The 25,197-nt window shown below is 42.0% G+C and overlaps 1 protein-coding gene across 13 annotated transcripts in view; it reads right to left on the bottom strand.

The window, feature by feature from the left end:
- The window catches only part of LOC121441739 (kinesin-like protein KIF1B), a 140,314-nt gene that overhangs the window by 52,474 nt on the left and 62,643 nt on the right, over positions 1-25,197 (bottom strand). For 12 of the 13 annotated variants that reach the window (XM_041643011.1, XM_041643010.1, XM_041643018.1 and 9 more), the window contains 7 exons: positions 22,929-23,008; positions 21,230-21,305; positions 15,580-15,659; positions 14,999-15,105; positions 14,312-14,395; positions 13,604-13,784; positions 13,402-13,474 (listed from right to left, as the gene is read on the bottom strand). In XM_041643011.1, the coding sequence (XP_041498945.1) occupies positions 13,402-13,474; positions 13,604-13,784; positions 14,312-14,395; positions 14,999-15,105; positions 15,580-15,659; positions 21,230-21,305; positions 22,929-23,008 (681 nt within the window). Of the gene's footprint in view, positions 1-3,335; positions 8,146-13,401; positions 13,475-13,603; positions 13,785-14,311; positions 14,396-14,998; positions 15,106-15,579; positions 15,660-21,229; positions 21,306-22,928; positions 23,009-25,197 lie in introns of those variants that run through there. The other variant, XM_041643022.1, reaches the window with a different exon arrangement.

Raw genomic sequence — 25,197 nt, 5'->3', positions numbered from 1 at the left:
GCCCTGACTGTCCTAGAATTTACTAAGTAGACCAGGCTGGCCTCAAACTCATCCAGATGGGTCTGCCCCTGCCTCCCAACTGCTGGGATTAAAGGTGTGTGCCACCATGCCTGGCTGGGGTGAGCTGGGGTAGGAAGAATGGCACCGAAGCAAAGATTTGGAAGAGATAAGCATGACAGGAAACAAGCTGCTGTTGTGAGAACGTGTAACTGAGGAGAAATAAAAGGCCAGTGGCATTTGCGCTATGATGTTGTCGAGACGTGAGCTTAGAGGTCGGCAAATAAGCACAATATCTAAAACCTTGTAAACATCACCACAATTCAGGCTTAAAAGTACAATGGAAAACCCAAGAGGCCACTGACAGGAAGCAACTCGGATTCAGATGACTCTGGCTACAGCATGGGCAGTGAAAAGCAGACGTGAGAGCAGGCACAGGTCAGGCTAGGAGGTGAGAGGCGATGGTGACACAGCTTGGTGTCTCTAAGATGACAATTTAGACAAAATCAAAGTCCCTACCCTGAGTTTTCTGGGTGGGCAGTTTTTAACAACAGAAGCTTGGCTTCAAACAACAAGATATAATCAACAAGGAATCACAAGAAGGGGTACATCCATATCCCAGGTGACACCTCACACCTTGTCATATTTAAACGTGCCCCTCATCAGGAGGAAGATAATCTCAAACCTATGTCTGCTCCCCACGGGCCCAGTGATCTTTTTTTTTTAAATTAATTATTTAATTAATTAATTTATTTAGTATACAATATCCTTTCTGCGTGTATGCCTGAAGGCCAGAAGAGGGCACCAGACCTCATTACAGATGGTTGTGAGCCATCATGTGGTTGCTGGGAATTGAACTCAGGACCTTTGGAAGAGCAGGCAATGCTCTTAACCGCTGAGCCATCTCACCAGCCCCCCAGTGATCTTTAACACATCGCAAGACATCTTTTCAGACTTATTTATTTTATTTTATTTTATGTATATGAATGCTTTGCCTGTCTGTTGGATCCCTGGAACTGGAACTGGGGTTATGGATGATTGTGAGCCATGTGGATGTTGAGATATGAAACTGTAAACTCTGCAAGAGCACCAAGTGCTCTTAACCACAGAACCATCTTGCCAGCCCCCTATAGTCGCCCCCCTCTTTTTTTTGGAGCGAGAGAAAGAGAGGCCCAGGAGATCTCCCTGTGGCAGTTTCCTCAAGGCTGAGATGACAGGAGTGAACCACCATACAGTGATATTTTATTTGTGTTTTAATAAAGCTTGCCTGAAGATCAGAAAAGCAGAGCAGCCAATCCACTAGCATTCTTACCTCTAGCAGGGCTCAAACAAAGGGGCGATCCTGTTCTCAACGTGACTGCAGATTGCAAGGCTCTCCACCAAATCTCCAATGGCCAACTGAGCCCTGAGCTCCTGTCTCCTCCCATCTTATATTCATCTCTAGTGCCAGGATTAAAGGTGTGCACAACAAGAGAGAGTTCTAGGACAGGCTCCAAAGCTACAGAGAAACCCTGTCTCAAAAAACAATTAAAAAAAAAAAAGTGCACCACCACTGCCCAGCCTCTATGGCTGACTAGTGTGGCTGCTGGGGTTAAAGACGTGTGCCAGCACCGCCTGGCCTGTATGGCTGACTAGTGTGGGTGGCTTTGCACTGATCTTCAGGCAAGCTTTATTTATTACACCGTTGCTTCTAAGGCTTTCCTCTCCCTCCTGGCACTGCTTAGACAAGCACTCTTTCTCACCTGAACCAAGCAGCAACTTCCCAACTGGCCCGCATGGTTCTGAATTGGCATGCCTACAATTTACCTTATCTATCAGCGGCTCTCAACCTTCCTAACGTTGTGACCCTTTAATCCAGTTCATGTTGTTGTGACCCCCAACCATAAAATTATTTCACTGCTATTTCATAACTGTGTTTTGTCACTGTTGCGACCAAATGTAAACATCTGCTATTCAGGGTATCTTCCATGTGACCCCTGTGAAAAGGACATTCAACCCCAAGGGGTCGCAACCCACAGGCTGAGAATCACTGCTCTATTCTGTGCCCACAGTGGGCTTTCTAAAAAGATGGATCTAATAAAGGAATTTCCAAGTTGACACTGGGTTGACAGTTTGACCCTCATTCCTTCCAATCTCCTTGTCTTTTGCCCACCATGACAAATATGGCCATCTGACCATCCCAAATAATCCACATTTCCCCAGTCCTATCCTGGTCTCTTCCATTCGGATCCTTCCCCCCCCTTATTCTTTTTACTTTGGGAAATCCTCAGTCCTGCTGTGGGGCTTGCCCTTGGCTTAAGGCTTCGGTCCGCCACAAGCCTCACCTACCACTATCCTCTTCAGATGTGATTGCCCACACAGACACCACCGCATATACCGTACTGCACCTAAATCACTCCTGGGTCCTAGGACACGCGTGCTCCTGGAAACTCCACTAGTTTCTCCCAGAGCAGAGAAATACAAAGTACTTGAAGGGGAAATATAAGCCCTGGCCCGGAACAATTCACACTTAGCATGTCTCATGCATATCAGTTGCATATGTTGTGTTCTAAATTGCAATACACAGCTGTGTTATTTTCCAATGTGAAAAAGCTGCTAGGTCCAAATTTTTTTAAAGTCATGTCTGTATAAAAGTGTCAGGCCCACTGGAACTTAAGTTGCAGATAGGAGTGAGCTGCCACGTGGGTGCTGGGAATTGAATCCAGGTCCTCTGGAAGAACAGCCAGTGCTCTTAACTGCTGAGCTCTCTCTACAGCCCTTGGTTTGGATAAGATTTTTAACAAGACCAACGGCCCACCAAACAAACAAAATGAAAATTCTGCTTTGTCCGGCTTCATCTTTAGCAAACTAACAATAATCCGAGTGGAGAAAAGAGGAGGTTAAAGGGGAAAGAAATGGTTCATCACTTCAGAAAATTTCAAACCATAACTATATATGAAAAAAAAGGAAACATTTAATACAAACTAAAATCAAAAAGTATTACTCTCGCTCATTTAAAGTTCCCAGGGAAGACTGAATTACTTGTTTTCTTGTTGTTTTGTGGCGCTAGAGATAGAACCCAGGGCTTTGTGTAATAGGTTAAGCACTAGCATACTACTTAGCTACATTCCGTGGCCACAAATTTTGCAAAATAGAAAAGGCTATTAAATACAAAAGCTTGAAAATAATCCATACAAAATAGATCTAAAAAGGTCCATACAAAATATATCTAAAAAAGATACTTGGCACGCAACTACCTTCCGCTGAAAGGGCAGTAAATACGGGTCAGGAGAGACTGATTAATCAGCATAGTCTTGTTTCACTTCCCTCCTCCACACAGAGATAAAGCACACTTCCAAGAGCATTTCAACTTTTATTTATTGAGGACTTTATTTTTTAACATTACAAACTAACTCTCCCTTTCTGAAAAGGCAGGTCTTACACTCAGACAATCTTCAAGCATTGTTTTAAGAAATTGAGAAGAAAACCACAGTTCATCCACAAGAAGATTCACAACTTCTGTTTACAGTGATAAGAAAAACAACACATTCCACACCCTAAAGTGGGCCAAACTAAGTCTACCTAGAGCAGATTTTAAAATCTGGGGAAGATGACATCAGCCAGACAATTATAAACATTGTTTGTAATGAATTTGTCCCTAACGATGCAGAACCCATGCTTGCTTTGCTCTGAACCTAAGCCTCCTTCATGATGGTACACAGACTACAGGAAGCTTTTCCTCCTCTTGGGCTTCTGTGTAAACCATTAAGGCAAGTCAACAAAGGACCAGTAAGGCACCAGGTACAGCAGCTGACCACAGGAAGCCTGTGTAATCTGATAGCATTTACAAATCCAGGCATTGGAGTGGCAAAGTCGGTGTTTTGTTTTTAGTATCTTACACTTAAGCACAAAAGGTCACTTCAAGTCACTTCAATGTAATAAACAATTTGCTGTACTAGAAGAATCAGAAGCAAGAATAAAGGAAAGGCCCTTTGGTTTAAACTCATTAACCGGATTTTCTAACTGTCCATAGAATTACATTCTAGTCTGGAAAACTCAGTCCCAGTAATGCCAGATCATTATCTAATTTCCCAAGCACAAACACTTTCCCCCATTTCACAATGATAACACTAGGAATATTTTCATAATCAAACAATGCTTTGATGAAGACAATTTCTCTTTGGTCTTGTTTAATTTAAGCTGAAGGAGAGATACCACCATTTAAAATACAAAACAAAACAAAGGAGAAAAAAAAAAAAAAACCAAGCTGACCCTGGTGACACAAACCTCAAACTCCAGCAACTGGGGGAAGCTGAGGCAGATGGAGGGTGGCAAGTTTGAGGCCAACGTGGGAAAATCAATGAGACTCTGTCTTAACAAAGTAATAAGGACCCATGGTGGCGCTATATATGTCAGTGAATCAATCAAGCAATTTGTGCACACAGTTTTCTACGGTTAAGTACTCTGAGATGCACGAGAGGACATGGCTAGCAGTCAAGCCTTGGTTCATTTCTTTCCTGGTCACCTAAAAATGAAGGGCTCCTTTAGATGTCTTACCATTTCAGTATATGAGGGCACTTAGATTAGCAGGCAAAGAACAAAATTAACTTTCTGGACTACTCCGTGGGCCTACCCGTTCCCACATCTCACATGACAGTGTAAACACTCTATTCCAATGTCAACAATGGCAAGTTAGCCGGCTCTAGTGTTCAGTAGTAAAGTGAGTATTTTATCTATAACTAAAAGCCAAACTCTGTGGACCTGAAATATGTTATTTCGAGGATTTTTTGCTAGAGTTGGAACCTAAGAAATTATGACTTTTAATTTTAGAAAATGAAATTCTTGACAAAAAAAAGTCAGTATAATTATGTGTGGAAAAGAAAACTGTAGATTTTCACAGATTTGAAGTGACTGACATGAAGTAGCCGCCAAGAGTACATTCAAGCCAATGGCACAGATTGTCATCTCAAGGAAGTCAACACAGAGCAGGTATCACTCACCCGCTGAAACTGCCACACAAACTTCCACTGAAGACTAGAGCTGCTCTAGCTCTAGCTCCCCAAATTCCTTTTTTTTTTTTTAAGGAAAAAAAAGTTGGAAGCAACTTTCTGTGCATTAAGACATTTTCATAGAAGAGGGGAAAAAAGCCTGCTACAATGAAAAGTAAGGCTCTAATAAAGCATAGCACCCACACACAGAGCAAAAAACCAGCACACAGTCCCAGGCTAGAAGGCCCCCTGGAGGCTCTTGGCTGCAAGTTCTCACACTGTGGGGAGGCAGATGCTTGGCAGATGTCTGGGTGTGACTAGAATCTTCAACACTGTCAAGTCTGGTAATCTCTAGCTCCTCAAGCTGACTCTTGGGAAAGCTTCTGACAAGTCCAAGAGATCAGAACGTATATAGAAAGCCATTCTTTCCTTCCATTTAAATCCACTGTTTCTGTCTTTCTTTCTCTATCTAAAGAGGATTCTCCATTGAGGCAAATGCAGCCACAGCATGGCGAAGTGAGGTATTGACAGTTCATCAGGACTCCTCTTTCCTTGCTTGAGTTTCTGTGAGCGAACAACAGCTGACCACATGTGTCATCTCCAGACTCAGCCGCAGTTCATTTTTATTAGCTCATCAGTTATTGGAAAAGGCAATGAAGAGGTGAGAATCAGCCTTCTTCCCATGTCCAATCTCCTTCTCTCACCAGATAATCTTCTTAGAAACGTTTACATATTGCTCAAAGCACATAATAAAATTTTTGTTGGTATTTCTGCTGGCATAATTTTAGCAAAAACAGTTCATTCTACATGTGAGACAGTAAACTTCGAAACACAATCAAATAGAAGCCCAGAGAGTGCCAATTTAAAGATTTCAGAGTCACAGCAAGTTTTACATATGTTCTGACACATTAAAATTACTGTGTCAGGGCCCAGCAGTGGTAGCCATGCCTTTCATCCCAGCACTCGGAAGGCAGAGGCAGGCAGATCTCTGTGAGTTTGAGGACAGCCTGGTCTACAGAGTGAGTTCCAGGACAGCCAGGGTTACATAGAACCCTTGTGTGAGAAAAAAACAAAACTGAATTAGTTCCTTACAAATAGAGAGTAAGATGGCGATGCAAGGCTGCGCGGGACCAAGTCTGTCTGAAGAGCTTGGGCTTGAGCATCTAAAAATGCCAACTGTATTTGATGAGAAGACCAGACATCAAGGTGAAATCTTAGGCTGTGGCCACACAGTTACGTGTTATTTTAAAGCCAGTTTCTAATGTTTATGGGGACTAAGAGGCACTTATTCTATATATCAAAGTCCTCTTTTGAATGTTTGTTTGCATAAACCAAGTGGCAGGTCTTTTTGAATATCAAATCAATTTCTAAAGTACTATAAAAAATAACAAAACTTACACCAAAACAAGACAAACCAGTGTAAGTGCATTAGTAATCTAGGCACCATGGAGAGAAGTGTCACAAAAACCAGGGCCTAGATGTTTTATACCAAATTCTAGAACCTGCCCACTGATAATACACAAACCAAAGGGAGGTGTCAAAAACGCTTACCAGTGTTTTACACTTTAACAATAAAAACCAGTTAGTATTTATAGGAACGTAACATTAAAATCATAATGCACCGACACAATCCATGAGCTAACATTAACACTGCCTGTTTGCTTTGCTACAGTTTCAAGTTTGTCCAGTAATGTATTTATACTGTGGTTTCTCGACCAGCTTTGAGATTGGGTGCTGAGAATTGTCTCCTCATCCTTGGAGGTGTCACAAACTGGCTACAGTGGTTGGGCCTGTCAGTCTGCTTTTGACAGCAATTGGCTGTACTGCCTTCTGCCTGACCTCCAGTGTTGTAATTACAGTAAGACTGACGGTGTTGGTGAATATGACGCTTGGCCTGGAAAGCTTGGAGGTCAGCGGTGGGGTGGCCACTGTGGGAGTTTAATGACTCTGAGGAGGCAGTTGCCTGGCAGCGCGTATTTTTCGGTTGGCCATTATTGAGAGAATTGCTTCTCCAACGTAGCTGAGGTGGTGGTTGTTGATTGTTAAGATGCTGTTTGCTAACTTGGATATGATCTTGACTTCTTGTACCCTGGGAGCCCCAGGTTGACTGGGGGTCTTTAGAAGGTGCTCTACCAAGTTTTTCTTGGCTTTCTTCTTTATTTCCTTTTCTTCCTTCTTCATCTTTTGGAATTCTCAGCTCAATAACCTCATCTTCTGTTATAATAATATGTGTCCCAGGACTCCAAGAGTTTCTATGTTTAGGATTGCTCTTAAAGGGGAAACGGGGCTTCCGGTTCTCAGGAGGGATGAACCTGTGGGGTACATTCTGCCGACGAAGCTGTTTTGTTATCTCCTGCTGTTGCAGGTTCTTAAAACGGATTTGCTCTTGCCTCATCCAGCGTAGACGCCCACGTCTAAAAGCTGGATCCCCATTCATCAGCTGGGAAACACGTTCTTCTTTGCCAAGGTCTCCACTTTCTCCTTTATTGACTCCATTATCAGAGATGCTGTTAGCACCAGCACCAAGAGGCTCTTTTGTTTTCTGATTTCCTTGGCTTTTCTGTTCCTGAGAGCCAATCAATGGCAAGACTTTCTCCATTTTGAGCATTTTATTTCTTAAGACTTTGATCTCTTCATCTTTCATATTATTTTGCTTTTTGACTTCTTGCAGAATATCTTCCAGCTTGTCTATGTGAACCTTGAGGTCATCCACATCTGTCCCACCTTTCCCAGTGGCCATCATATCTTCCATCTTCTCATCCCCTACCCCAACAGTGTCCCAGACATCCCTGGCCACTGCCCTCCAAGAGTCCCGCTCATTGGGATCTTTCTTTCCATACATGGCGCAAAGTTCTTTCATTTTAACAATGGCCAAGGCTTCGATCTCCTGTCGACTGTGCCTAAAATCGTTGAGGGCAACTTCATAACAAATCTCTTTAACAGCCTGAATCTTAAGATCTGAGATGGTGACCCACTTGGAATCTTTACTCAGACGCCTTCTTTGAGGGATCTGATACATTTTAATCGGTTCTCGTTTCTTTCCACTGCTGGGGAGGCCACACTTTTTAACAATGGTTTGTAACTTGCTGGGAGGTAGCTTTTCTCTCAGAGAAGTAATAAGTTTCCAGCTCTCTTCACAGGACCTCTTGTCAGAATCGTCCCCGCTATCAGAATCCGCGTCCTTTGGAAAAACAAAATAAAAAAATGGCCCCCAAATAACCAAAATTAAAATGTAAAAAAGGAAAATCAAATTGAAGAAAAAACAAGCAAAATGCCTTAACCAAATTTAAAAAATAAAACAAAATACTAAAAAACAAATTAAAAAAAACTAAAAATCAAAACAAAACCTAGATGGGGAGGTCTACTAAGACTTATGTATATGTAGATTACTAGTAATTAAAGATGCTTGTATTCCTGATCCAAATACCCACTTTCTGAGGTAAATGAAGCACATTACTGGAGGGTTGACAGCCTCTCACTCTAGTCACGTGAACTAGTGTGAGATAACCCTTCCGTCATACCCACGTCCCACACATGCTAACAACATGCAGCCGTTTCCCCACATTTGCCTTGGTTATTGCTGTTGCTTCTTCCAGAATCTCTTCCCCAAGAGTGAGCACGGATGCCACACAAAGATGTGACGAGCAGGCAGATTAACAAAGGTTAGTAAAACTGCAGGATGCCAAGTTTTGTTTAGCTTTACTAAAGTGAGCAACCCTAGGAAAAAGTTAGAAGAAAGTAGAGAAAGAAGCGAACAGAGACGATGTTAAAAGTGCCAAGAATTCCTATTTGCAGAACATAAAGGTTCTAATCAACCACATTCCCTTTTCTGTTGGATGGGGGGATTTTGAACTAATCCTTCTAGAAGCAGATACTGGATTTGCCCTTTTCTTTTGCATAGTAAATTAATCCACTTCATTTGTACATTAAAGTTTGTTACTCTGAGACCAACAAAGCATTTTAAAAAGGGATAATGGGCTATTTTTATTTTTACACAATGAAATCAATAATAACCTTCCTCTAAAGTTTTGAGAAGTTACTAGAATAAAAATTAAATTAAACATAATTTAAAAATTCCTAAGTAACAGTGTATTTTAAACTTTTTCCTTGGGAGAGGGTGCTTGGGCCTTGTATATGCTAAACAAGCACTCCACAATTCTAGTTTAATAGAGTATTTCAGAAGCTAGGCTTGGGAGTTCACACCTAGAGTCTTAACACATGGGAGTCTGAGACTGGAGGATTGCTACAAGTTCCAGGACAACCTGGGCTTGGTAGACAAGACTGCTTCCAACAAAAAAACCAACCAACAAAAATTCTATAGACAAAATGATTCATGTTTTCTACCTAGAAAACTTCTTCTTGGGGACTGTCACCTTATTTTTTTTTTTAATTCAATATGCCAGTTTTTTTTTTAAACTTTATTTAACTTTATTTCATGCGCATTGGTAGAACGATGTCAGATTCTCTGGAACTGGAGTTACAGACAGTTGTGAGCTGCCATGTGGGGGCTGGGAATTGAACCCGGGTCCTCTGGAGGAGCAGTCAGTGCTTTTAACCACTGAGCCATCCTCACCAGCCCGGAGACTCACTTTTAAGTGGCAACGCTGCCAACAAACATAAAGAAAAGAGTCTGGCTCTGTGACGTGGACACACTTGGGCTGTCTTTCAGTTATCTGAGCTACAGTATTACTTCTTTCCAAAATGCAAGGAAAAAAATTTAAACCTAGGCTTAAACTAATGAACTGGCATCACAAGACGATTTCATTTTCAGTGTACCCTGTGCAGACCTGGGGCCCAATGAGACCCAGATTCACATGGTTCTCCTCCCCCAGGTTAGAGAGAGACGTGACTCCATGCCTGGGTTTTACACGGGTGCGGGGGGAGCCACAGACAAGTCCTCAGGTTTGTACAGTAAAGCCTTTGCTCATGGCAGCCTCTTGTCCCTCTTCTCCTTTTTAGTTTAAACCAGCAGAGCAGTGGGAGCTTTAAGTGGAGTTCAGTGCCAGCGCGCTCGCCTAGAAGGCTAATCCTGTGTGTGCGTGCGTGCCCAGAGAGAAGGTCCAAGGACAATGTTCTGAGCTCATGAGTTCAGCTAGGCTGGCCGGCCCCTGAACTTTAGAGATACACCTACCTACCTGCCTAGTTGCCACGCCCGGCTCTTTCCTTGAGTTCTGGAAACTGAAGTCAGGTCTCTACGTTTGTGCAGCAGCTACTCTACTAAGTGAGTTACCTCCCCAACCTCAAGACATCAGTAGATAAGAGTAAAAAGCATGTCTGGCTTGAATGGTGTATGTGTATATATACACACACTCAATTTATAGAATACAACTTTCCTTTGATTCTTCTACAGAACTATCACCCTTTTTCTTGGCTGTTTTTTTTATAACTGCTTAGGAATAAAATGACTATTACTGAATATAAAAAATAACAACTGTTCTAATCATTACTTAAGTGTCATACTTGAGAAATAACAAATACCTTTTAAACTCTAAATTGAAATATAATAGTTTGTATAAGTTCAAAAGTTCAAATCAAACAACTGTACTTTTCTCTCGTCACTAATGATCCATCTACCATCATTATACAGTGAGTGCATAGTGGCCCGCTGAAAAGTCCCACAAATGCACATATGTAAACGAGAAAGAGACAGGAAGGATAAAAGACACCAGGTGTATAAAAGCACTAACTGAAAGGGAGTGCTCAGAAACAGAAGAGTGAGGTGCATTTCGGGAGCTATCATTACAGAAAAGTCCTCAATTCCAATTTTAAAAACTTATGAAATGTATCTATGCATGCATGTGCATGTATACTCATGCATTTGAAAGCCTGCTAATGCCATAGTACATGTGTAGAAGCTGGAGACAAATGCACGAAGGAACTTTCTCCTTCCACCATGTGGGTTCCGGAAGTGAAATTCAGCTCTTAGTTTGATGGCAAGCACCATTACCCACTGAGCCATCCTGTGGACTCAGAATTCCAATTTTTAATGTTGTCACTATATTTAAAAATTATAGAATTAAATATTTGATGATAATTGCTATCTAAAAAACATGAATATTTTAATAAAATATTTAGTGAAACTACTTCGTATCCTCTGAATCTTTATCCTTCTGTATTGGTCAACATAGAGAATCATGAAAAGCGTATTTTCCACCAGTATTGTTAGATAATCATAGGCTACAAGTGTTAGATATCAGTTCCTCTCAAAGTGAAGAAACTTAAGCGAGATTTATGAATGGAAAGCAACTTCCTTGCCACTTAGGGAGCTGTTCTTACTATCCTAGGTTACCATTAGATACCCAGAACAAATGACAACCAGAACCTCATTACCTGCAGACTATTGATGACCCCTAAAAACCGACACTAAGAACATCTTAAAGACAATTTACTTTCTCTTTATTAGTATCTCTTTCTCTATTCCTCCCTGCCTTCTTCTCTGTCCTCAGAACTGAATGCTAGGTAATCCCTGTCCTTCTGAACCACAACCCCTACCCTTTCCAGCTCCTTTGTTTTAGATTTGAAGGCAGCGCCTTGCTGAACTATGCAAACTTTACTATAAACTCAGGGTCCTCTTGCCTCAGCCTTGTAGTAGCTGGATTCAGTTGTGACACCACATTGGGCTCTGTCAGTGTTTTTATCTCAAGGCATAACATGGTGATGGACCGCACCAGACACAGTTACTCTGGGACGCCTGTGCACTCAGTGTGTTCCCAAGGCCATTCGCATGCTATCACCTGGGAACGTCTGAGAAGCTCAGAACTGTAGATTCCACCCTCAGACCTAAATCACTACCTATATTTTAAACATATGCCCAGTGACCAAGAAGCACAGACATAAGTTAGAAGACTATGTAAGGCCACTACAGAGGTAAATTTTTAAAATGTGCGCATGCACATCAACACTGTTTTCAGTCCTGATCCCAACCATAAACTGAAGGTGACGTTATACACTTCATTTACATACACATCTACCAGAGCTGCTGTGAGGGTCAAGATGACAGACATTAAAGCTCTCTGTAAATTACAAAGCAACGTACATTCAAATGGAAGACACTACTGTTAATAAACAGTGCTCGTGACGCCTTTCCACTTTGATGTCTCCGACCATGAGGAGTGCTATTAGAGCACACTATGATTACGATGAAAGGCCCCTTCATGGCCAAAGCTTTCAAGCCCTAGCCGTAAAGCCAAAGCCAAGGAAGCCACCAGAGCTACTCTTCCTGTAACACTGATATTACCTTGTTCCAAACACTTAATTTATTCTTCCAATCCATATTTTTGAGGGCCTCACTATAATTTTGAAGACAGTAAGTTAAGAACCAAGTGCTCTGACAAAGGCTTCTACTTAGCATCTTGGCTTTCATGGGCCTCAGGCAATGGTTTTCCAGCAGAACAGAGAGTGGCATACGGCTGTAACTTATACATTATACTTCATGTTAAGGGAAGAAGTCAAAGTTCTCCTCCCTGATCTCGCATTAATGCCCCCTGTTGCTGTTGTTTTTTAAAGGGTAACTTCTTAAGCGGTATCAATTATATTTAGTCTCTCTTTGTAACTCTGGAAGTCCTGGAACTCAGTAGGTAGACCAGGCTGGCCCTGAACTGAGAAATCCTCCTGCCTCTACCTTCCTAGTGCTGGGATTAAAGCTGTGCACCACCACCACATCCAGCACTACTGAACTTCTTACTATCAGAGCTTTATGGCTGGCTTTAAATATTAAAATCCACTAAGAGCAATTTATTCATAAGACATTTTTATAAAACTTGGGAAATCAATTATCATCACAAAATCCTAACCTGTTATAGCTGGGATGGGCAACTGACTTTCCAACTGTCCACCCGAATCCTTTCTCAACCCAGAGCAAGGAGGTGAGCCTATCTGAGATGGCTGTGCAGCCCCCACCACACTGCAGCACCAAAGCCACTGAGAACCTCCCTGAGAATTCAGACTCCATGCAGGGGAACAGAAGAGGATTAACACATGCAACTGTGCAGCAACACTTTTAGACACAGTTTAACTTTAAAAAAACGAAAAACAATCTGCCCAGCACAAGAACAATCCCATGTCAGCCTAAGAGCAGAGAATTAGTACTATCAAGTGGCCAGAAACAAAACCAAGGCAAACTCCCACCAAATTCAATATTCAGTTATTATCATCCAAAAGACCGCTGTTGGAACACATCTATAAAGCGCTACCAAAGGGCAAAGGTATCACCAAAGCTCTCATTATTTCTTCCTGATTGTGACAGAAGATCTAATGTTAAGAAATAAAATGTACAAAATAGTACCCTACAGATGTTGTCCAGACCCAGATTGCCAGAAGATAACATGACAGTTCATTAAGAAAATGAAGGTTAATGTGTGACACCAATGAGAGCTTGCTAGAAGGTGTGAGAGCCAACTGCCCTTCCCAATAGCTATAGCTCAGGACAGATTCCTACCAGTCTTTGCTGCTCCAGAAGAAGGTCAGCTTCCTCCTTCTCCTTTTTATATAGGATCTCCATTTCCTGGAGCCTAGAAGCAAAACAAACAACTTCTAGACAAAATACCAAAAAGAGTATGCTGTGAAATCCCCAAGCTGTCGCTGTGAAAGCCACTATGTGCTCCAAACATCACCCAGGCTGCACAACACTTATGGGTTACCTTTTCTCCATCTCCTGTTTCATATCGATCCCTTGCTTTTCGAGGAGCTCTCGCTGAGCAAATGTCCAGTCCACAGGCTCAGAGGGGGTCTCGGCAGAGGGAGTCTTCTCCCGCTCAGCCCGTGCTTGCTCAGGGTGGTTGAAACGAAAAACGTGGTTTTTACCCATGATGATACGGTTCCCTATAACAAAACAGAAATAGGAACAAAAATGTATTTGTTTTGTAGTGCTGTGAGTCAAATCCAGGACCCTGTGTATACTAGCAAATGTGTTTATCACTCAGCTATAGCCCCAGTTCCAAAGAATCCATTTTTAATGAATAGTATCTAGGAGGTCAAGGCAAGAGATTTACAACTTTGAGGCCATTCCAGGTTACACAGTGAAAATCTATCTCAAAAACAGAAATACAATTTCACTCTCTTAATCTAAGACTACAGACACTCAGCTGGGTGTGATGATCCACCCATTAAATCCCAGCACTCGGGAAGCACCAACACGGTCTGGTTCTGGTCTGCACTGTGAATTCCAGGCCAACCAGGGCTACTTAGTGAGACCCTGTCTCAAGGACAACAAAAACAAACAAAACAATCAACCAAGCAAGCAACAACAGAAACAATGAATTCTAGGTAACCTTGGCCTTTAGATAAATGTCAGTCGCTCACACAAGCCACACCCATACTGAGGACTTCAGACCCCTCCTCAGGCTCACCTGAGCGCAGCTGCACAGGCTGGGCCACCCTCTTGCCATTCACATATGTTTCAGAGCGCTCACAGGGCTCTAAGGTCACGATAACTAGGAAGAATACAAACCGACATTAATATCATAAACTACTGCAATCAAACCATGAAAAGTGGTCACTATCAGGACTCATGGAAAATATTAATCCTGATAAAGTATGATACAGCAGAAATCTTAAGTATTTAGCATTTTAGCCGATGAAGAAGTCAGTGCCTAGCACAAAATCGATTAGTCAGCTGCTGGCCTGTTCATGAACTGGGTTGTGGTGGGAACTCACCCAAGATTGACTTTCTCTTCCCTTTAAGACAAAAATAATTTCTACTAGATTAATATTAATGACTCTTCAGTTCTCCCATTATCTATCTAGTATAGTTATTTTTCTCTTACTCCCTACTAAATAGCTAACACTCAGACCCAGTCTAACTGCCCGCATCCTGCTCATCCCCTGGCAGGTAACAAAGGGCTCCTTTTGCCTAGCCATTTTCATGCTAAGGAGCCACGTCTGCCCTGGCATTTATAAACATCACAGGCTCTCCATTTCTCAATATTTTGTTGATAAAAAAATTTTACTAACAGAAATAGGAAATGCTAAGTCTCAAGGATTTTGAGTACTCCAGAGGAAAAGGTGCTTGAGAAATTAAAACACAAGACGCTCACCTTCGCCAGTGCTGCTCCTCTCACTCCGAAAGATACAATGCTCTTCTTTAATGTGGGCCCCACTCAGCACTATGTCCTGGCGCCGCTCAGCATCGGCTTGGCCAACCCTGAACAAGGGAAAAGTGTTTCCCAGGGAAATCCAGACACAAAAAAGCCCTTAGAAACAATGAACTGCTTCCCCCAAAGAGCATCTTGGATACACACGAAAACACACTGCTTTGTACAGCCGATCTCCCAACTACAAGTTCTACTCTCAAGGAAGACGAACCTCCTTACAAGATCAGCACACTGATGTGTTCACACACCATAGGGAAACAGGGCAAACCAAGTTCTCTAGTGAACCTATCTGTGTCATTACAGGGTAATTTTCATTCAGGTTCTTCTAGAGGGAAACTACATCCTAACTGGTTCTACTTAAAACTGGGAACAGAAGTCTTCTCTGTTCCCAGAAATTAGTGAATTTCTAATCACTCCAGAAAGAAGAAATAGCAGATTCCTACAATTTTTAGACAATTTCCCTTAGTTATTAATTATCTAGAAGAAAAGAAAATATTAAGCGGCTCAAACTAGAAGTAAATTACCTTGTAATCCCATCTTTGATATAATAAAGCAGACACTCCGACATTAGTGGGTCTTCATTGAGGTTAACAAGATGAGGTGTCTGAAAAAGTTTACAGATTATCAGTTTGGGGCAGAATCCATGAGACAGCTGTGTAGCAGGGATACACAGGAGGCCTAAAAGCTTTTCAGATTCTCCAGAGTACCTGGAGGAAAAGTATCAATAAAAGTCCTACGTGTAGCCGGGCGGTGGTGGCGCACGCCTTTAATCCCAGCACTCGGGAGGCAGAGGCAGGTGGATCTCTGGGAGTTCGAGGCCAGCCTGGTCTACAAGAGCTAGTTCCGGGACGGGCGCCAAAGCTACAGAGAAACCCTGTCTCGAAAAACCAAAAAAAAAAAAAAAGCATGCTCTATAGGTCTCCTCAAATTAGACTAACACCTCCTGTTTAAGAACGTGATTCTGCTGGGCATGGTGGCACACACCTTTAATCTTAGCATTCTGGAGGAAGAGACAGTTGAATTCTCAAGGCCGGCCTGATCTACACAGTTTCAGGCCAATCAGGACTAAGTAGTGAAACCCTGTTTCAGAAAATAAAATAAAATAAAAATAAAAGGAAAAATAAAAATGAGGTTGGAGCCGGGCGGTAGTGGCGCATGCCTTTAATCCCAGCACTGGGGAGGCAGAGGCAGGCGGATCTCTGCAAGTTCGAGGCCAGCCTGGTCTACAAGAGCTAGTTCCAGGATAGGCTCCAAAGTAACACAAAAACCCTGTCTCGAAAAACCAAAAAAATAAAATAAACAAATAAAGAAAAATGGGGTTGGAGATATAGCTCAGTGGGTAAGACCACTGTTTGTTCCTCCAGGGCAACTGGTCAGTGATCTAATGATCTCAGCTGGCCCGTGGACATTAGGCATGAACTTGGCACTCAGAACATACACAGGTAAAACAGAAACGTAAAAAAGGGAATACGAGCTCTGAAATTAAGAAAACCCACTTTTCTTTTTTAAGTGTGTGTGTGTGTGTGTTTGTGTGTGTGAGAGAGAGGTGCGGGTAGAGAGAGAGAATATAAATTAATAGATGTAGGGGCCATAAAAGGGCATTGGATCCTCTAGCACGATGGTTCTCAGCCTCCCTAATGCTGCAACCCTTTAATACGGTCCTTATGTTATGGTGACCCCCAACCATGAAACTATTTCCATTGCTACTTACTTCATCACTGTAATTTTGCTACGATGATGAACCATAATGTAAACCTCTGTGTTTCCCAATGGTCTTTGGTGACCCTGTGAGAAAGGGTCCGTCGACCACCAAAGGGGCAGAGACCAGAGACCTACTGCTCTAGTTGTGAGCTGCCCAGCAGGTTCAGGAACCACACTGGGGTCCTCTGAAGAGCCACAGGTACTCTTAGTCACTGAGCCATCTCTAACACCAAGTTATTTGTTGTTTTCATCAAGCATTTGTTTTGTCTGTATGGATGTACGTGTGCTGTATGTGTGTGCATGTACATGTGTCACAAAAGGCACATGGAAACCAAAGGACAGCTTGAGGAAGGTGGTTCTCTCCTTCTGTCTTGTGGGCTCAGGGGTTCAGACTCAGGCTGTCTGCTTAGTGGCAAGCACCGTCATTGATGAGCTGAAGCCCAGATCCTCACAAGGTCACAGCATCGTGAACACAAAGGGGTGAGTTAAATATAGTCTTTGAAAATACCCAGATTAAAGGTCTTAAAACACCCAGGTGGTGGTGGCGCACACCCTTATTCCCAGCACCTGGGAGGCAGAGGCAGAGGCAGTTCCTGGGCAGCCTGGTCTATAGAGTGGGTTCCAGAACAGCCAGGGCTATATCTCTCGAAAGAAATCAAAACTCTTAAAACAGACTTTTCATTTTTATTAAAATAGCCATACCCTTGAAGTTCCCCTACTGTAAGTTTATGGCCCTACTTATTGTCTTTACTAGAATTTACCTTACCAAAAAAAAAATAAATAAAGTTACTAAGAGGCAACAACATAAACATCTAAAAGTATTCTTCATCTAACACTAAATATCTCTAAAAATCTTAAAAACCACCCTTCTTAGGTGATGTGAGAGTGTCATATATCAATCTGTTGATTTCATTGATTAAGTAATAAACAAACTGCTTGGGCTCATAGCTTAGAACATAGGTGGGTGGAGTAAACAGAACAGAATGCTGGGAGGAAGAGGAAGTGAGATAAGACGCCTCAGACAGAGCCGCCATGCTCCACTCTCCCAGACAGACGCGATTCAGCTCCGACCCAGGATGGACGTAGGCTAGAATCTTCCCGGTAAGCGCACCTTGGGGTGCAACACAGATGATTAGAAATGGGCTAAATTAAAATGTGAGAATTAGCCTAGAAGAGGCTAGATAGAAATGGGCCAAGCAGTGTTTAAAAGAATACAGTGCCCGTGTAATTATTTCGGGCATAAGCTAGCAGGCGGCCAGAGGGGCTGGGGACACAGCCCCGCCGCTCTTATCACTACACTTAGGTAAAAAGTTCTCATAGGAATCAAAAAATAAGTCGCATGGCCTTGGGGCCAACATCTACTCCACACAGTGCAGGCGGACACGGAAGGCTGGAAGAGCAGTCGGATGAGCGGTGAGGAAAAGGGACTGCCGAGGGCGTCTAAAGGGAATGAAAGAGTCGCCTGCATCTTCACCAGCTTTTACTTTCTGATCCAAGAACTGGGCTGCTCAGAAAGAGTCAAAGTCGGCTATGGGCAGCATTCCTTTTGTTTGATTTTTGTTTTTGTGAGACGGGTTCCTCTGTGTAACCCTGGTTATCTTGGAACTTTCTCTGTAGACCCAGGCTAGCCTCAGAGATCCACCTGCCTCTGTTTCCCCAGTGCTGGGATTAAAGGTGTACGCCACCACTGCCCAGCTAACGGGCAGCATTCCTTAAAGTCTCATTAGGGAACTAAGAAAAGATAATCTGGGGATAGAGAGAGGGCTCAGTGGTTAAGAGAGCACTTCTGCTCTTCTAGAGGACCTGGGTTCAACTGCAGCACCAACACGACAGCTCACAAGTCTGTAACTCCAGGATCTAACACCCTCACGTAAAAGTACATGCAGGCAAAACACTGCACTTAAAGTAAAAATAAACTCTATAAAAAAAGAAAAGGCAGTCTCAGTAACAGTCCCTATTGAGTCTAAATGTGGTCTGCAGTGTTTTTTCCCTTTCCTGAGAATGTCTAGACAATTAAAGCAAAAAAAATCTTTGAAAGTAGAGTTCAGCTTCTAATTTTATGCTGCCTACATAACAACAACTGTTTGGACTATTTTAAATTCTGACTAAATACCATATTATTACTTATTTTATCTAGTTTTTCAAGATATTTTCTTGTGTAGCCCTGGCTGTCCTGAAACTCACTATGTAGACCAGGCTTGTCTTGAACTCGGAGATCTACTTGACTCTGCCTCCCAAGTGCTGTGATTAAGCCAGATGTGTGCTACCACACCTGGCTAAATATCGAATTATTTATATTAGATTTTTTTTGTTTACTTTTTTCCCAGTGCTAAAGATAGAATCTAGGTCTATACATAGTGTTCTATTAGTGAGTTATGTTCTTAACACACACACACACATTCATTCATTCATTCATTCATTCATTTTGGTTTTTTGAGACCAGGTTTCTCTGTTCCTTTGGAGTCTGTCCTGGAACTAGCTCTGTAGACCAAGCTGGCCCCAAACTCACATAGATCCACCTGCCTCTGCCTCCCAAGTGCTGGGATTAAAGGCGTGCGCCACCACCGCCCGGCTCATATAAACTTTTTAAGGGCTGTGGATGTAGCCCAGTTAGCAGAGGGCTTGCCTCGCAGACAACTGGTCCTGAGATTGATCTCTACTACCATATATATGTGGAAGGGTACCACAAGTCTATAACACTTAAGAGTTGGAGCCATAGTGAGTCTTAAGTGACCTGGGATGTGTGAGAGCTGGATCACAAGGAGAAAAACCTTTCAAGGTGTGCAAGAGCATACTCTAACTCTACCTAACTCTATCAAAGCCATGACTGCCAACATCTCTATAATATAGGTAATACATGTGAATAAATAGCTCAGTAAGGTAAAAAGGACTCAACTTCACATAAATATATAATTGTTGATATTCTATATATCTCAAAATCTTTAAAACAATTTCTTTCTATTTTTATTTTTGGCTTTTTAAGACAGTTTCTCTGTGTAGACTTGGCTGTCCTGGAATTCACTCTGTAGACCAGGTTGGCCTCCAACTCACAGAGATCCTCCTGCCTCTGTCTTCCAAGTGATGGCAAGTTCTGGTGCTAAAGGTGTGCGCCACCATGCCTAGCTTAATTTTTTCTTCTTCTTTTTTTTAAAGATTTATTTCTCTCTGTGTGTGTAAATGAATGCTGTGTGTGCATAGATACCCACAAAGTCAGAAGAGGGCTTTGGATTCCTTACAGCTGGAGTTACAGGTAGGTTTTTAGCCTCCTGACTTGGGTGCCAGGTACCAAAGTAGGGTCCTCTGGAAAAATAGCAAGTGTTCTTAACTGCTGAACCCTCTCTCCAGCCCCTTTCTTCTTGTGTATAACCCAGGTTGGTTTTGAATTTATTATAAACCAGATGCAGGACTCTCATATTCCTGCATTCACCTCTCAAGTGCCACTATACCCAGATAAATCAATGTTTTCTGCTGAAAATAACATATTGAAATTTGTAAGACAGTTTTGTGACTATGGTTTTTTAAAAAGCAAGCAAAAGAATTCTCACAAAATCCTAAGAACACTGGTTCACGTAGAGCAAAAGTGCTAACGCTAAACTCTGACCTTATACTCTGTCCTAGAACAGAGTCCACGCATGCATGCACTTGTTAATGATACAGTAGTAGACTCTGACACTGGGGCCATACACACAGCAGGGTACCACAGACACTTGAAGGAAGTTATCAATACTGACATATAGGCTTGATACATCAATACATGCTCTATTGTTGTCATATAAATAAGCACACAAAACAATTATTTAATAATGTATTCTAGTCCAACACTAAGAAGCAATTCAAGTCAAAAAGAACACGCAAGACACGTTATCAGTCTAATTAGCCAAAAGGCCTCTATTCTGCAACCGTGATTACAGAAGTAGGAAAAGTGACTAATCTCATCACGTCTTTAAAAAAAGCATGCTGAAAGGGGAGCAGAGGCATCTAGAGGGTAGGACCTGGGCTGCAATAGAAATCATGGGACATTCCCATCGTTCACAAACCTTACCAGCTGAAAATGGTTCCCAGAAGTGGCAGAGCAGAGCTCATGACTACTGCCTCCAGCTCTCAAGCACGAGGATTATAGACAGGTGGCACCTTCCCAGAGATCAAGCCCAGGGCTAATTGCATGCTAGGCAAGCACTCGACATTAAAAGGAGCACAACTAAAGCCACTGGTGCTACGGTCAGGTCAGGAAGATAAGAGAGGCAACAAAAAGCTGCTTAAATATACCCAAGGCTTTACAAGGTTCAGACTCACTACCCTGGGTTTTATCTTTTGTAAACACTATAATCATTTTACAACAAGGTTGCCCTTGTACTGTAAGATGAAAGCAGAAACATCTGAAGTTAAGCTAAGGCGCTAGATGAAAATGGCTATGTCAGAAGGACATGAAGACAACTGTTTTGTTTGCTTGAGTTTTACAACATGGCTTCCTACCTTTTTAGGTGAGAAAACACCAAGTGTTCCTCCATCTTCCCGTATGGCAACTCCCATCTCAGCCAACAAGGCTTCTCTAGAAAAACAAAAAACAAAACAATCAAAAAACCCCACGTAAAATCAGTATACCAATTAAGTTAATTTAAAAAGAACTAGAAAACAAGACAGGCAACGCAAAACACTTGGCTGTATCTAAAGCTGGCCAGAGAGATATAGAATGATATGCTTATCACTAATGAGAACTGATTTCTAAAAGAAGCAACATTCAGGGTTGAGAATTTAGATCAGTGGTAGAGCGCTTGCCTAGCAAGTGCAAGGCCCTGGGTTTGGTCTTCAGCTGGCGGGGAGGGGGGGGAGAGTGGGAGAGAGAAACAGTATTTAAAGTAAGTCAGAGAATGTCCCCATGCTAAATTTCTGTTTACTCAGTTGAAATTTTGAAAGACTGTACTCCTTATGTCTGTGCAACCAATTTGAAAAACAATTTCCCCAGCATCTAAGAAAGCAATCAAAGTAACCTGGGGGTCAGCACTCTGGCTTTAGCACCAGTAAAGCCACAGACTTAATATGGGGTGAGCGGGAGGGTAGGCTTGGGCACCTGAAGCATGGTCTGTAAATGTGATTTCTCCCAATATTCCCATCTCACCCCCATTCTGGCACAGTAATTCTAGGAAGGTTTTTCGTTTTCTGTTCATTTTATTTGTTTGGTGTGTGTGTGTGTGTGTGTGTGTGTGTGTGTGTGTGTGAGAGAGAGAGAGAGAGAGAGAGAGAGAGGGGGGGGGGGGGGCCTAATGTGGGGACAACTCTGTGGACTGGATTCTCTTCTCCACCTTTAAGTGGGGCCCAGGGATCAAACTCATGACAGGCCTGAGTGGAGAGTACCTTTCTGTGCTGAGACATCTCACCTGTCCCAATAATTCTAGTTCAAAAAAATCTAATGCGAGTAAGAAAGTTCTTGGTTACATTTACTGGTAGCACACTGGAGCTCATTTCTCCCTTATTTTCATAAAGGAGGAAGATAAGAACTGACTTTAAAAAAGAAGAAGCGTGTATTTATTCCAACAGCATAGACAGAACAAGAATTTTAAAAGTTTGCAAGCTAAACAATACCTTTTACCCAAAAGGTTCTAGATGAAATAACTCTAAAGACAGGGTCACAGCTCTTTGCATATGGGGCTTTGCCAAGTAAAATCTACTTTTTACAACTGACAAAATCTCCTTTATTTAGTATGACTTTTCTAAATTGAAAGCCACATTCAAGTGTGAAAACTACTAAGCACATGACTCTCCACAGCAGTGGTTCCCAATCTTCCTAATACTGCACCCTTTAAATTCAGCTCCTCATGTTGTGGTGACGCCAACCATAAACCTATTTTTGTTGCTACTTCATCACTGTAATTTAGCTACTGTTATTAATCATAATATAAATCTCTGATATGCAACCCCTGTGAAAGGGTCGGTCAAGCCCCAGAGGGGTCATGACCCACAGCTGAGAACCCTGCCTTAGAGACTCTTTCAACGTGCAGATTTCACTTCAGAGGGTAAACGTGACTGGATGCACTCCCCGTGGGTGCGGATGTGTCTGTGCTGTGTCAGGCGGGGACAGTGCCCTTGTTTTTAATCCTCTTTCATCTTTTCTTACTACGAAATCAACTCAGACTTCCCAGAAAACTCAGCAGCATCCAGATTGTTAGTTCCCAACCTTTCCATTCTGATGGCCTCTGTCTTACGAAGTTTCTCTTCCCAGGTTTCATTTAACTCAGCAATTATCTTCTCTGATTCCTATGGAAGGATGCACAGAATTTAACAAACCATATTCAGCAAGGAAGGCATGAAACATACAATATTCTTAGAAGACAAAGGAAGAATCCAAAGTGATGGGCCCTTCTTCTTTTTTAGAAGGTAAGAATCATAAATATTAAATCTAAAACTAAGTAACCCTCAGACACACAAACCTTCCAAGTCCTAATAAAAACAGGCAAACAGCAAATCCGTGTGTGTGTGTGTGTGTGTGTGTGTGTGTGCGCACAAGACAGAGGGAGGAAACAGTGAATCCGTGTGTGTGTGCACAAGACATAGGAAGGAATAGTGAATCCACGTGTGTGTGTGTGTGTGTGTGTGTGTGTGTGTGTGTGTGCACAAGACAGAAGGAGGAAACAGTGAATCCGTGTGTGTGTGTGCTGGGAAAGTAATATAAACATCCAAAAATACATGCACTTTCTTCTTTTTTTTAATCATGACTTCAAGTTCTAATATTTATGATGCTTAAAGATGTTATTGTTTTAAAAACTCAAAGGCCAGGTTAAAGAAAATGTCAACTGAGTGGCTCACTAGGAAGCCATTAGTGCATAATCACTCCACAGATAAGAAAACTGAAGACAAGAAAAAAAAACCTATTTAATTAACCCAAGCCCATCCAGGTCTTCCTGACTTTCTTTAAATTTATGAGGCATGACAGCCTTTTTGTGAAGGGTCTCATGGAGTCATCCTGGCCTTAAACTCACTATTTAGCCAAAGATGATGCTGAATTCCTGGTCCTCCTGGTTCAGCCTTCCAAGTGCTGAGACTACAGTATGTGCCACCCTGCCCAGCTTTTTATTTCTTCTTGATGATTCAATAGAAGGCAGAAAATTTGGTAGGGTAAATCAGACACACACATACACACACACAGAGGGTAGTTTAGGTTTTGACATTCAGAAGGTTAACGATTACTCCATGGAACATTCCTGGAAGCCATCAGATAGCTAAGGGTTTACTGTACTGGACAGCATGCTTTCTGAATAGGCTCCAAATGTGGGTCCTCAGACTGCTTAGTACAGCATTTGCCCTGCCTGTTCCTGGGATGGATGTTTATGGATATTTATAGGCTAAGTCTGTGCAATGGCACACATAGTACTGACTTTGATGCCAGTCTATAAACATCAGAGCCAGTGGCTATAGCTCCATGCTTGAAACTTTACTGAATAAAAATCATACACACAGGGATTTCAGTTCAACCTGTGGCTTTAAAGTAAAATTACATACTACTATTTTTTTTCTTTTTGCCAGAGAGGTTTATAGAGGAATCAAGATATTAGCATCATATATGGAAATCAGCCATACAATGGAGAAAGAAGTAGCAGCACCTATGTAAAAGCAGTGACAAACACTGGTCTACAGTTAAAAATACAGAGAAGCAAAGGCAAATAAACCGTTAGGAAGATGAATTAGCCTCCACTGTTGCTGTTTTCCACTGCAGTGTCATGCCTTAGGAATGCAGCTCCTAAGACATTCTCAAGCGTTTGCATTGCACAAATGCTGTCCCACACTCTGGACCAAAGATGTTCTCTGCCTGCATCATTAAAATGCAGGTCTGTCCCAAAGGAATTCTCACCATTCACAAAGTAAGAGTAGAACTAAGGCGCTTATGCTTCAGTGAACTACCGCATGGACTGAACACAAAGCGGTAAAGAAGCCATTGCACTCTAGAATAAAGCTGGGGAAAAAAGCTTTTACTTATGTTGTTTCAGGGAAAATTAAGAGAGCAATTTATTTGCTGATTAACATAGTACAGCTTTGTTTTAAGGAGATTAGGCAGCTGAGGGCAGAGTTCTTTGAATAAGGACAGCATTATTCCCTAGAAGCCATTTGGAAGACACTGGGTGACCTAATTCTTAAAAAACCTAGTGACTGTCGTAACTCCTAACATGTGGCATTATTTTCAGTTGGTTCTGGAAAAAAAAATTTTTTTTATACCAGAGGTGAAAAAAGGTAATCTTGTTTGTTTAGGAAGGCACAATATATAATAGTTAGGATTCAAAATCCCTAAAGAGAACACTGGATATAAAATAATAAGAGGGAAGTTTCACTTCTCCCAAATGCTGGCAACATGATCACTGACCCCTACTTATGAGAAAATTTGTGAATGAATGCATTCTCCCACACAGAACATCAATAAAGTCTATAGGAAAGCATCCAAGTCAATTTTACAA

The sequence above is a fragment of the Microtus oregoni genome, unplaced genomic scaffold (genome assembly GCF_018167655.1).
Source record: "Microtus oregoni isolate MIOR12 unplaced genomic scaffold, Mior012 000081F_ref0000091, whole genome shotgun sequence".
Taxonomy (NCBI): Eukaryota; Metazoa; Chordata; class Mammalia; order Rodentia; family Cricetidae; genus Microtus; species Microtus oregoni.
Note: the sequence above shows the minus strand (reverse complement) of the source record. Positions and strands in the feature narration are given on the sequence as shown.